Source organism: Hypomesus nipponensis, chromosome 23, assembly GCF_054491055.1.
Source record: "Hypomesus nipponensis isolate SF chromosome 23, ASM5449105v1, whole genome shotgun sequence".
Lineage (NCBI taxonomy): Eukaryota > Metazoa > Chordata > Actinopteri > Osmeriformes > Osmeridae > Hypomesus > Hypomesus nipponensis.
In genome coordinates this window covers 15,403,696-15,415,395 of record NC_140383.1, presented here as the reverse complement: position 1 = coordinate 15,415,395, position 11,700 = coordinate 15,403,696, and the positions used below count along the sequence as shown (strand labels likewise).

The window sequence follows — 11,700 nt, the reverse complement described above, 5'->3', positions numbered from 1 at the left end:
GCAAAAAAGGTGAGAAGAATATTACCCCTCTAAGGGGTCCGGGTGCATGCTCCCCCATAAGAAAAATTTAAATATTTCATATTTTAAAGCGTCAATCTGATGCATTTTGAGATACTTTTTTGCCAACCTGGGGAGAGCTGAGGAAACGTAACTTAAGCCATGAGTCAAAGATTATTATGGCCTCTTTACTAAGTATTATGCAAGCCATTTCATGCCAGCCTGTCACTGGGTCTAACATTTACAGTATATGAGGCACAATGTGGTAAGGGCACCACAAATGGCTTAATGCATAACCCCCACAAGAGATGGTGGATATGCTTTAACTTAACCTGTCTACTCTTCCATCATGATTGACAGTCAATACAAGTTAGTACCAGCATACTTTGAAGTCGAAGGCGTATCCGCTACACAAATGGCATACAGGTTGGCAGGTCTGCTTCTTGATAGAACGGCAGGGACGGACTGGGAGTAAAAATAGGCCCTGGACTTTGATCCAGACCGGCCCACCATAACCGGTCCCGTATACGCCACCACAGCGAGCGCCCTGCTAATGCATGCAAATTCTGTGCCTGATGTGCTCTTCTCCTGCCTGGCCCCCCAGTGGTGGAATCAACTCCCCACCTCCATCAGAGACACACACTGTCTCTCCACCTTCAAGAGAAGGCTCAAGACGCACTTGTTTCGGGAGTACAACGGTATTTAGGAATGGTTTGCTCAACCCAATGCTAGTTTCCTCAAGGATCTGAATGACTTGCTTAGACTGTTGCTCTTGCTGGTTAGTGGTAGCTGATTTAAACTGTTGTATTATATTCTATTTTAGTGAATCCTATTTTTTTATTGCTTTCCTACAGGTACACTTGCACTTAGAGATTCATGTTGTTTAATTGTACCTTGCTTAACTACATGCTCTTATGGTTTCTTCCCTTTAACACTTATTTTTTGGTTGTTCACAATGTGTACTTCTTGTTTTGGCTACCCGCAATGCTATGGGGCTATCTTGTTGTTATTATCAGTGACCTATGCACTTTGTAAAGCTCTCTTTTGGAAGTCGCTTTGGATAAAAGCGTCTGCTAAATTAATACATGTAAATGTTTGTTTCGAACTAGGCAAAGAGCATAGTAAATGTATACAGTAAATGTATGTTTATGTGTCTCTAAGGGGAGGACAAATGGATGAGTGGCGTCCATCGCACGTTGAATTAAGACCAGGTTATAAAATACTAGACTGGTGGCAGACCAAATACACAGTCAACCCATATTAATTGGCAATGTTACCAAATAGCTACTGAAACTACACATAGGAGACCGACACTTAGGAGACTGACACTGAGGGAAAAATATATATTTTATATTGATTCATAGCCACCCCCCCCCCCCAAAAAAAAAAAATACATACACCAGAAAGGCACACGGTATTTCAAGTACAACCACTGGGGACATTCTTACAACAATAAAATAAAATACAAAATACAAAGTAAAGGCTACCACCATTAGAAAATGTGTATTTTGTCCATGGTACTCCCACACAACAATGAGTATAAACAAACTCACAAATCCCATGAGTTTTTAAGAATTGGGAACAATTTGGTCTTGCTATTTTTCAACATTGCACATTATTGGTTTGCTTAAAATGTTCCCCTTATCATTTGAGGTTGGTCAAGTAATTTAAAGTTAAGCATTACATTCATAGCCTTCAAGTTCCCAACAGTGACAGATCAAAAACATTCCCCATTTTTGGTGTGGTATCAGTTGCTTCATATAGTTCATAACAGGAAAAAATACCACCACGCAACAGACAATGTACACTTTTTGATTTAGTATTAGTGACAATTATTACATTTAATTTCCCTAAATCTTTGGTGGGATAAGGCAAAGGATAGAGTGAATATTATTTTAAAAAGTTCTGAGATGTTGCAGATCACATCAGAAAGGTTGTGGTGTACAGTGAGGATTGCATTGCTCCCCCCAAGCTCCATCATTCAACTATCTAAGCACTGCACACGCCAATTCATTTTATTCCCTTCATTGAGGATGGGTGGGACCATTCTGGATGGTAGCATGCAAACTGGTCCAGTAGAGTTGCTGTCTGTGTGCGATGAGGTCCAAGGCCTATTTTTAAAGGTTCAGGCCAAGTTTGCAAAAGTGGTTTCACAAGCACACTCCTTTACTTGGAGTTCATGCAAAATGCTCAGTGTTCCTTCAACCTGTAGAGGGAACGCATAATTATCAAACAGCAGTAATGCAAAATACAATGAGTACTATGTGAAGTAATCAAGAGATTATCTGGTTGACATATACATTAAATAATGCATGAATTAATACACATTTAATACACATAATTTACAAAACCCTATTCCACTGACAAACACTGCTGAGTCATTGGTCTAAAAGGGTTGACTTAAACCAATGCCAGACATTGCTTGGCTTCTGAACAAGAAATGAGACACTGTATTCAGGGCTCTACGCTAATGTTCTCACCAAGGAGTACATGTGCTCCTAAATGAAAACATTTTGGAGCACAAAAATAAATTTAGGAGCACAGTTTTTAAAATTGTTTTTATTTGTTTATTAAACATAACTTAACATAGGGGCGTTGTTAGACCCTTTTTACAGGGGCACGTGCCCAGTATAAATCTGCTGTGCCCCAGTAAAAATTAAAGTTTGAGTTTTAACAAACCGAAAACACAAAGCTTCCATTAACTATAGATGTCCCTGCCAAAGCTGATATCAAACTTGCGTCCCTGAACTGTTATATAGTGGGTTAAGCGAGGGATGTTTCTTAAGTCTAATAGTGCATTGTGTGCAGCAAAATTGGAAGAAGGGATATGAATAAGGGCCTGTGCCCCAGTACAGTTTTATGTCTAACAACGCCACTGACTTAACAGTTAATGCTAGACAACTAGCAACTTTCACTCTGATAGAACTAGAACAAATAGTTTAAGAAACATGTATATAGTTGGTGGCCAAGCCGCGAAGCCACTTAAGTGTTTCTACCTTTTCTTATTATTATGGTTCCTCCGTCAGGAGGAAACCTATTGTTTTCGTCAGTTTTATTATTATCATTAGGGTTCCTCCGTTAGGAGGACCCTATTGTAATTGTTGGTATTCTTATTATTCTTCTTATTATTGTAATTAACTCATGAACACATTAGTAAAAAGTGTTGAAATTTGGTACATTGATACAACATGCCACAACTACGGCCAAAACACAGACTGGCCCACATCATACCATAGGGGGCGCCACAGGCAACGGCCAAATGTCCACTTTTCAGAGTGGTTGCATTTCCCCCCCATTGCTCCGATTCTTCTGAAACTTGGTGTGCATGCCTCATTTTTCATGAGGAATAAAACAGCCTGAAAATGTCTGAAAGGGGAGTATTTATGTAAATGTCCACATTGCCTCAATAAGTTTGTGTCACTAAATCAAATGTAATTTTGAATGATGGTTTTTCAAACCCAATAGGCTTTAAGATGACACCTGAAGTACCCTGCAAAGTTTCACCTTGATATGTAAAATTATGACTGAATTACAGCTGATTGAGCATGGACCAAATCTGACAATGCTTGCCATTGGAGAAACATCTTATTTTACTATCCAGTTGATGACTGAACATGGCAAGAGTCCAGATCTGGCAATAGCTCAATTGGCTGAGAAGTTGTGCTGATAAACAAAGGGTTGTAGGTTCAAAACCAGACAGAGGCATAGTTTTTTATTTTTTATTCTGACAAAACGGTTTCTAGTCTTCCGATAAATCCTCATAGCAATGCATGTTTATTTGAGCCCATCACAACACTTTAATCATCTGTTTAGCGAGACTATGTTAACCACTGCCAAACAAGCCAGGTTCACCACAGTAGCTAGTCTACGCATGGTAGAGATAACGTTAATGGTTATCTCTCATGAAGTAAATTGATTGTTCAGTTGGATCCCTTGTCTGTTGCACAAATTCATTTCAGTGACCTAAGCCAGGACACATCCCCACTGACGCTAGGCTTGATTTGAAATTCCCTTCCATAACAAGTTATGGCACTCCAAACAACCTTTTTTAAAAACTGCGGAGCCGCAAGGCTAGCAGAAGAAGGCCCAATCCCACTAGGCAGTTTACATGCCGAGCTGAGTGACAGAATTCAACTCGTACGGAGACACCATGCAATCTTTTCTTAAAACAGAAATAGAAGGCCTTGGCAAAGAAATAGGCGGCAAGATCTCAACCTTGCGGGAGACAACCAAAGCGGACATGAAAGCTATTCCTGACGAGCTAACAGAAAAAGTTGAGATGTTTTTCATGCAGGCAGAAACAGCGAACACACAGATGGAGCAATCCCTCAACGACACTTCTGACAGGCTCATGGCTCTAGAAACTTCCTACCAATCTCTGGCTGCTGATCATAAGAAACTTCAGGAAAAATGCCTCGATTTGGAGAACAGGAGCCGCCACCAAAACATCAAGATACTAAACATCCCAGAAGGGTCCGAAAACAATACGCCAACCGTGTTTGTGACCAAGTTTCTGTCTAGAGTGCTTGGTGAAGACAACTTTAACGGCCCCATACTTATTGACCGGGCCCACAAAAGTCTTGCCCCAAAACCACGGAATGGTGAACAGCCCAGACCCATAATTGCCCGCCTTCACTACTACTCGGATAAGGAAAAGATCATGTCGCTGTCCCGGTCCAAAGGCAAGCTGTCCTTCGAAGGAGCACAGGTTCATATCTTCCCTGATATCAGCCCAGAGGTGAAGCTAGGTCGGACGACAACGAGCAGCCTTTAATCAAGTGAAAGCCAAACTACGTGACGCTGGAATCCAGTACAGAATGTTTTTCCCTGCCAAATTGGAGATTACATCCAACGGTTCTAAAAAGTCGTTCACCGATCCACGGGCAGTGGAGAGGTTTATTGACAACAACAAATCATCATCACTGGAGGAGCATTGAACATATGAACGCTATTTTGGACACTTATGTGTGGTAATCCTATGGCTTAAAGATACACAAACTGAGTAACATACTCTCAACCAGGTACCCAAAGAATGTGAACCCTTTTACCATTTATTTATTTGTGTTATTTTTACTTACATTTATTTGTTTCAAATTTTGGGTAACTCTAGGTTACATTACGCATTGGTACTGGCCAAAAAAATGGTTACGGTCTGGAAAACGGAATTAGTTAATTTAAAAAAATTCGTTAATTAATTAGTTAATAAAAAAATAAAAACAGTGGTAAGTCAAATGTTCACACACCTCTCTGAGTGTATACATAACCTTTATTTTGGGAATACACGCTCCCTCTGTAGTTCTGACAGAGAAGCTAGTTCAGGAGAGATCAGGGTGGGAGTAGGGTTTGTTGTGTTTAGGGATTTTGGTTTGTTCTGTATTCTTGCCTGCACTACAATTGAATGTATTTTTCCAACTAAACAATTATGGCTAAAAACAATATTTTAGACTTGGCTTGTCACAAAAACTTGGTCAAAATTATTTCCTGGAATTGTAAAGGACTCAATGAACCTATTAAACGAGGGAATGTATTGACCCACTTAAATTTCGAAATGGATATCGGGTTTTTACAAGAAACTCACTTGAGAGATCAGGATCATAAATGGTTACGAGCTACTTGGATTGGACCGGTATTTCATTCTAATTTCCCAGTGAAAAACAGAGGCGCTGCTATAATTATTAGAAAGACAATTCCCTTCTTGGTATCAAAAACAATATCTAATCCTCCAGGGCGTTATGTTATTGTTACAGGAAAATTGTACAATAAACCAATTACTCTAGCCAGTGTATATGCCCCCAATGTTGATGATGAGGCTTTTATTACCTCTTTCTTTACGGCATTACCTAATATGGACTCCCATAAATTGATTATTGGAAGGGACTTTAATCTGGTGTAGACACAATGATGGATAGGTCATCACAAAAACCATCCAACATATCAAAGTCTGGTAAAGCCATTCATACGCTCATGAATACCTATAAATTATTTGATCCATTTAGGGTTTTATCTCCCAATACAAGAAAATATTCTTTTTTCTCTCTGGTTCATCATTTGTTTTCTAGAATAGATTTCTTCTTTTCCCACCCCTAAAACGTTGTCAATATTTGGACTACATAGACAACCAAGGTGTGAAAAGTTTAGTCTTGGTAGCGATTGAGTTGCTTGTATTGGGATTTACGTTCCGTTGCACTGTTTAGGAGGTTACAACGTTTTTGTGGCGTCAAAGTGCCTTTAGTCAATGAAGGGTAATCTGTGCTAGCTACGTCACCATGTCAACACACGTTAGCAACAACGCATGGATACAACATGATAGAGACGTTCTAGCACGGAAATTGGTGCTTGGATTACGAGTGAAAAATACCACCCCCAAAATATCCCAACCATTTGGCTTTGTTGATTTCGAGTGGAACTGCAATCTCGGATGTTTGATTTAGGTCGTCAAAGTCTTTGTAATTTGAGCGAGTGCGAGTCGCCCATGAGACCGCCTAGTCTTTTAGGCGGCAGCCATGCTAGAAAGCGTCACAGTAGTATTTTCGTAGATAATTTTATAGAAAGAGGAACATTTTATAACGATATGACTATTGTGAAGACAGCCAGGTGGTGAGATTTTAATATAGGTTGCTGTAAAACTTTGATTTGTTTGCTACGTGAGAGCCCCGTCAGCCTCCATTGACGATTGCGGCAGCAATCGTCGACAAGTGTTGTCGATCTGCGTCTGATGAGTATTTTCTTAATTTCGTACCAGGGTCAATTTTACATCCAAATGGAGAGCAGTGTTTTAAAGGGGCAATTGACTGTTTTTTGGGGGTATTTCACACTGTTCCTTAAGGTCTCCAAAAAGGGTATGTAACATTGGTTGGGTTGAAAATGGCCCGGGTGCTGTTCTATGCCCACTGACAGATCCTCTGAAATGTTCCCGGGAAAAAAACACTAGCTTTTCTCCTTTTATGGTATGCTCATTAATATTTAGATGAGCTGCGCGCTGATTGGTTGGTTTTCAACGAGTGAAGCTGGGGAGCAAAAACGCAACACGGCCAACAGCAGCACTCGCTGAAGTTGGAGACTTGAAATAAAAACGTGCAAATAAATCTATTGTGTCTACACAACACTGTTTTCAACAGATTGACTATATATCATTTGAAATGATAACATCAATGATAACTTGTTTCCACTTCTGTTGTTGAAGCAAACTGGATTGACTTGGGTGGGTAGAACGTTAGGCTACAGCTTAGCAACCAAACCATATCCTGATTCTACTCGGCTTCAGTTAGCTAGCTAGCTCTAAATAACTTGCTGAAAAATAACATGACCAAGATCTGGACAAACATGCATCTTGAATTGTAGATTTAAATTACACAGGTTATTTATTTGAATGAAACACAGGAACATGAATCAACCTTAGCCCCATTGCCAATAAACTAGGCTAAATTATCACAAATTCTACCTATGCTCTTGCGTTAGCAAGCTAAACTTGTTTACATGCCTACAGTCTAGGTGTTACTAGTAACAGTTACTAGCAATGCTACCGTATCCTGTATCAAGCACCTGCCTTTCTCCAGTTCTTTCAAATAGATTATCTAGACAGGCGTTTGCAATAAGCCAGACTGCTGTTCGTTTTCTGGCTATTTTTTGGAAGCTTCCCTTCTAATGCCGACTAAAGCTAGTTTAGCTAGAGTCATTTGATGTGTGTAGAAACTTATTTAGCATTCTACCTGGTATGCTATATTATACAGGAAACGTTAGCATTGCTAATAACTGTTAGCACAACATCATACTGTCCTTATAGGCGGTTGCAATGAGCATACGGTCGGAACAGCACCTCTTTCCAGGTTCAGCTTCCTAGCAAATCCTGCTTGCTATTGTCCAAGGTTCTCCAAACTGTCTTGGGTGAAATATTCAGAGCAAATGAATGATTGTCGAACTTTGCCGGGATCTTCTCATAAGACAACAGCAGCCATGCCTGTTGAATGTTTGGCTCCTTGGGAAGACTGTGAGTGTTAGCCTTCCCTGTAGGCTACAGCCTGGAACACAGCATTTACGACCGTGGTCCATTTTCAATATCCTTGTTATAATTCAAAACGTTCTTCTTTGTAATTCCTTATAAGTAGCTTACACAGAGCAGCGCACAGCTAAACTAGTATCGGAGATAGACGCTACCTCGGGCTGGTCTGGATGTAAATTCTGGGGCGTGACAAAGATACAGACCAGAGCCAATAAGAGGGCGATCACCGGTCCTACGTAGGACCGGTAGCTTTGTTGAAAAGCTAGCGTTTTACAGCCAAATGTTTTCTTTTTGAGATTTGAATAGGAAAGAGGTGTCAATGGACTTTGATATTCACAGTATGTTCATTTTACCCACTGAACTGTCGTTATTCAACTATGACAAGGTAAAATCGGTTTTGCAGTCAATTGCCCCTTTAAAGATACGGCGATTGTGAAGACAGCCAGCGGGTCAGCATATTTTTGTTATTTGTGTAAAACTTGGAATTTGATTGAGACCACGTCTTGTTTTGACGTTAGCCTCTGAGTCACAGACTCGGCTCGCCCACTGGCAGTGTGTAGTAGTAGGTTACACAGCTGTAATTCTGTAGAATGCTCCATTCACTTGAATGGGGCTTCCCAACGTTCTGCGGTGAACAATTTTCTCATATTTGACCGTTGCTATGCATATTTGACCGCTGTCAAGGGAAGTGGCCTTTTTGCCTCGGATTCACGTCTTTCGTAGCACTCCGCAAGTAGTCCGGTAACTTTTCAACCCCAGTGTACTCTGTTGCTTAGCGACGTCAGCTGATTTGAAGCCTAAACTCCAGCATACTCTGTTGCTTAGCAACGTCAGCTGATTTGAAGCCCAAATAATGCTCAAAGTCTATGAAGTTCAACGTCTTTGGCGAACTATTTCTCTGCTGATCACCAATACGAATGGTAACGAATACATTGTAAAAAGACACACTGTGTTAAGTTATTTTTGTTGGCAAGTAGCCATCAAATTAGTGTAATAAGCGGTATAAAGTATAGAACGCCGGTCATTATCGGGGAAATAAGCCCTTTCATGGCGAAACAAAACTGGCGAAAACTCTGCTTCGCGTCGTGCCTAACAACTCCCCTTACCTGTTCTAAAACCAGCGCAAGAGGCCTCTTGGGGTTTATTGCTTAATTATCCCTTACAAAAGAAACGTTCTAATTTCCTGCGCTTTCAAACAATCAGTGTAGTGTGGATAGCAACGGCAGCTAGCTTGCCTGTAGCAAACTGCTTTTGAATTAGCCATGTCCCCCTAAATTAATATCGAACTTATTATACATTTTGGGGGGGCTTATTTTCAGTTAGCAGACGGTACTATTTGAATCGCAATTCCATCTGAAATACTGCCAGTGACACTGTTGTTACAGTAGCTTGTTTCAAAGGGGGTTCCTTGTTTCAAACGGTATTCTTAATGAATTATGCAATATGAATAGGCTAAATGCTTGAACATATCACAAGAAGGGAAAGCGGACCCACCTGCATCTGAAGCAAGCAAGCACACCCTACAATTTCCCCAGAAATTGTACCCTCTCTAGTTACACTTCTTCTGCCATTGGAGTCTATGGCAGCCCCTAGAACCGTATGCTAAAAAGTTGTGAAATTTGGCACACTCATTAAGCACAGTCCCCTCTTTATATTCACCAAGTTTCATGTCTCCCATTTGAGCACTCTAGCGCCATCAACTGGTCAAAGTTGGACTTGTGTTTACACACGTAACTTTTGAATAGTATGAGCGATTTTCAAAAATGAGGTACCATTGGATTCCCTGGGTCAAGACGAGTTCAACACACCCTATGACGTCATTTTCCGGTTATATAGATTTTCCGCCATTTTTTATTTAATGTTTGTCAAATTTTCCCCAGAATTGGCAGACATCCTCGTCAGAGCAACCTTCAAAGAATTTATCAAACGATTTTTGATTTTCAAAACCGTTTGTCCGGTACAGCCAATCAAAATCGGCAACAAAGCAACCAAACCGGAAGTTGGGTCATATCTCAGCAAATCTTTGAGATACCAACACCAAACTTGGTGTGATGACTCGAAACCCTTGTCTGAGGATGTCCACACAATTTGGTGTCATGTGATCACTGGGCGTGGCCGTAGGAAGCAAAAATGTGTTTTGGCCGATAACTATTGATTTGTTTGCTTTTTGAAGTGATTCCTTTGTCTCATTATATATTGGGACGTTTCATGTGTGACTCGATAATCTGTGATAATAGCCGAATTGATATGGCTGCCATTTTGAATTCATTGAAAAAAGTTTTTTCTCTACTTGTCCGACAAAGTGTCTCCAATCTGAACCAAATTTGCCAGAGATTATCTTCAGACCAAGCCTCACGAAGGCCATCACATAATTTTTTGATTTTCAGAACTGTTTGCCCGGTACAGCCAATCAAAATGTGCCATTAAGCCAGCAAACAGGAAGTTGGGTCGTAGCTCAGCAAATCTTTGATGGATTCACACCAAACTTGCGGCATACACTCAGTATGTAAGCACGCCACAGATTAAAAGGCTTGGTAGTCAAAGCTAGGTAGACCCAGAGCCATATAAAAGAGAGTTGGGACACTTCCCAACTCTTGCGTATCATTTGCGACCTATAGTCCCAAACATTCAACCCCATTCATGTTCAGTGTTACAAATCAAGTTAGCGGATTTTGAAAATAGTTTTAAAATAATGCAGTCATTTAATCAATTTACCAGCTAACTTGCTCCGTAACACTGAACATGAATGGCGTAATAGTTTGTGAAAGACCCAGAGAAACACAAATTTCTGACGAGGCAAAATCACGGACAATTTTGGAATCCTTGCCGGACGCATTTTTTTGGTCTCGAAAAGAGGACATGTCCGGGTAAAAGAGGACATCTGGTCACCCACATTTTATATAGCCAGCTTTACTTCAAGTTTATTGTAAGATATAGCTTGTTAGATTCTAAATGCACATCTGATTAGAGCTAGCAACAATGAATTGCAGATTAAGGGGTCCCCTATCGTCCAGCTAGCTGTCGACGCTCGGCAGGAATTTCAGGTCCACTCGCTAAAAACAAACGACCCTCTTACTGGACATATTGCATGATAAAATGTTTTATTGAATGCAATTGATTGCCTTGTATATTCTGTTCTATTTACCAAACTCCTTTCTTGTCTGAAATTGAGGAGGTGTGAGCTACAGCATGGTAGCTAGCATAGCCATTTCTAGCTCTGCTTGACCATATTGCTGCCTAGTGTTATAAGTTAATGTAATACATAAATGTTAATAAAGTATCAGACATATACATAATACAACACACCAGTAACCAATTGATAATGTGTTAATATACCAGAAATGTCAGTCAATCGAGATGCTGCTACTGTCTGTCCCGTTGAAAACCAAATAGGTTGCCAGCAGTGGTTTTTTTGCGAGCTACTTGAACCAAGTGATCATGTGTCGGCGAGATCAAAGAGTGTTATAACTCTCTTTTTATATGGCTCTGGCCCATTGGTTGCGAATCGTCGCTTGCGCATTATGCTATGTTGACATCGTGGAGTCGCGACTTTGTCACTTGCTTTCCATGTGAAATCAATGTTGCTTTACTTCATCGCGCTGTTGTTCCGTGTATTGACAACAGCCCGTCACTCGCGCACTGTGCTTGTAAATTATTTTTCAAGTTCGCACATACATATTTTTAGGCGCAAATGCGAGTGAAAT

At 40.4% G+C, this 11,700-nt stretch overlaps 1 protein-coding gene across 5 annotated transcripts in view; it reads right to left on the bottom strand.

The window, feature by feature from the left end:
* Positions 1–1,325: 1,325 nt before the first annotated feature.
* The window catches only part of slc37a1 (solute carrier family 37 member 1), a 125,884-nt gene continuing 115,509 nt past the window's right edge, over positions 1,326–11,700 (bottom strand). For all 5 annotated transcript variants that reach the window (XR_014741553.1, XM_084688154.1, XM_084688155.1 and 2 more), the window contains one exon: positions 1,326–2,203. Coding sequence is in view for 4 of the 5 variants with exons in the window: in XM_084688154.1 (XP_084544280.1) it covers positions 2,188–2,203 (16 nt within the window). In the remaining variant the exon portion in view is untranslated. The remainder of the gene's footprint in view (positions 2,204–11,700) is intronic.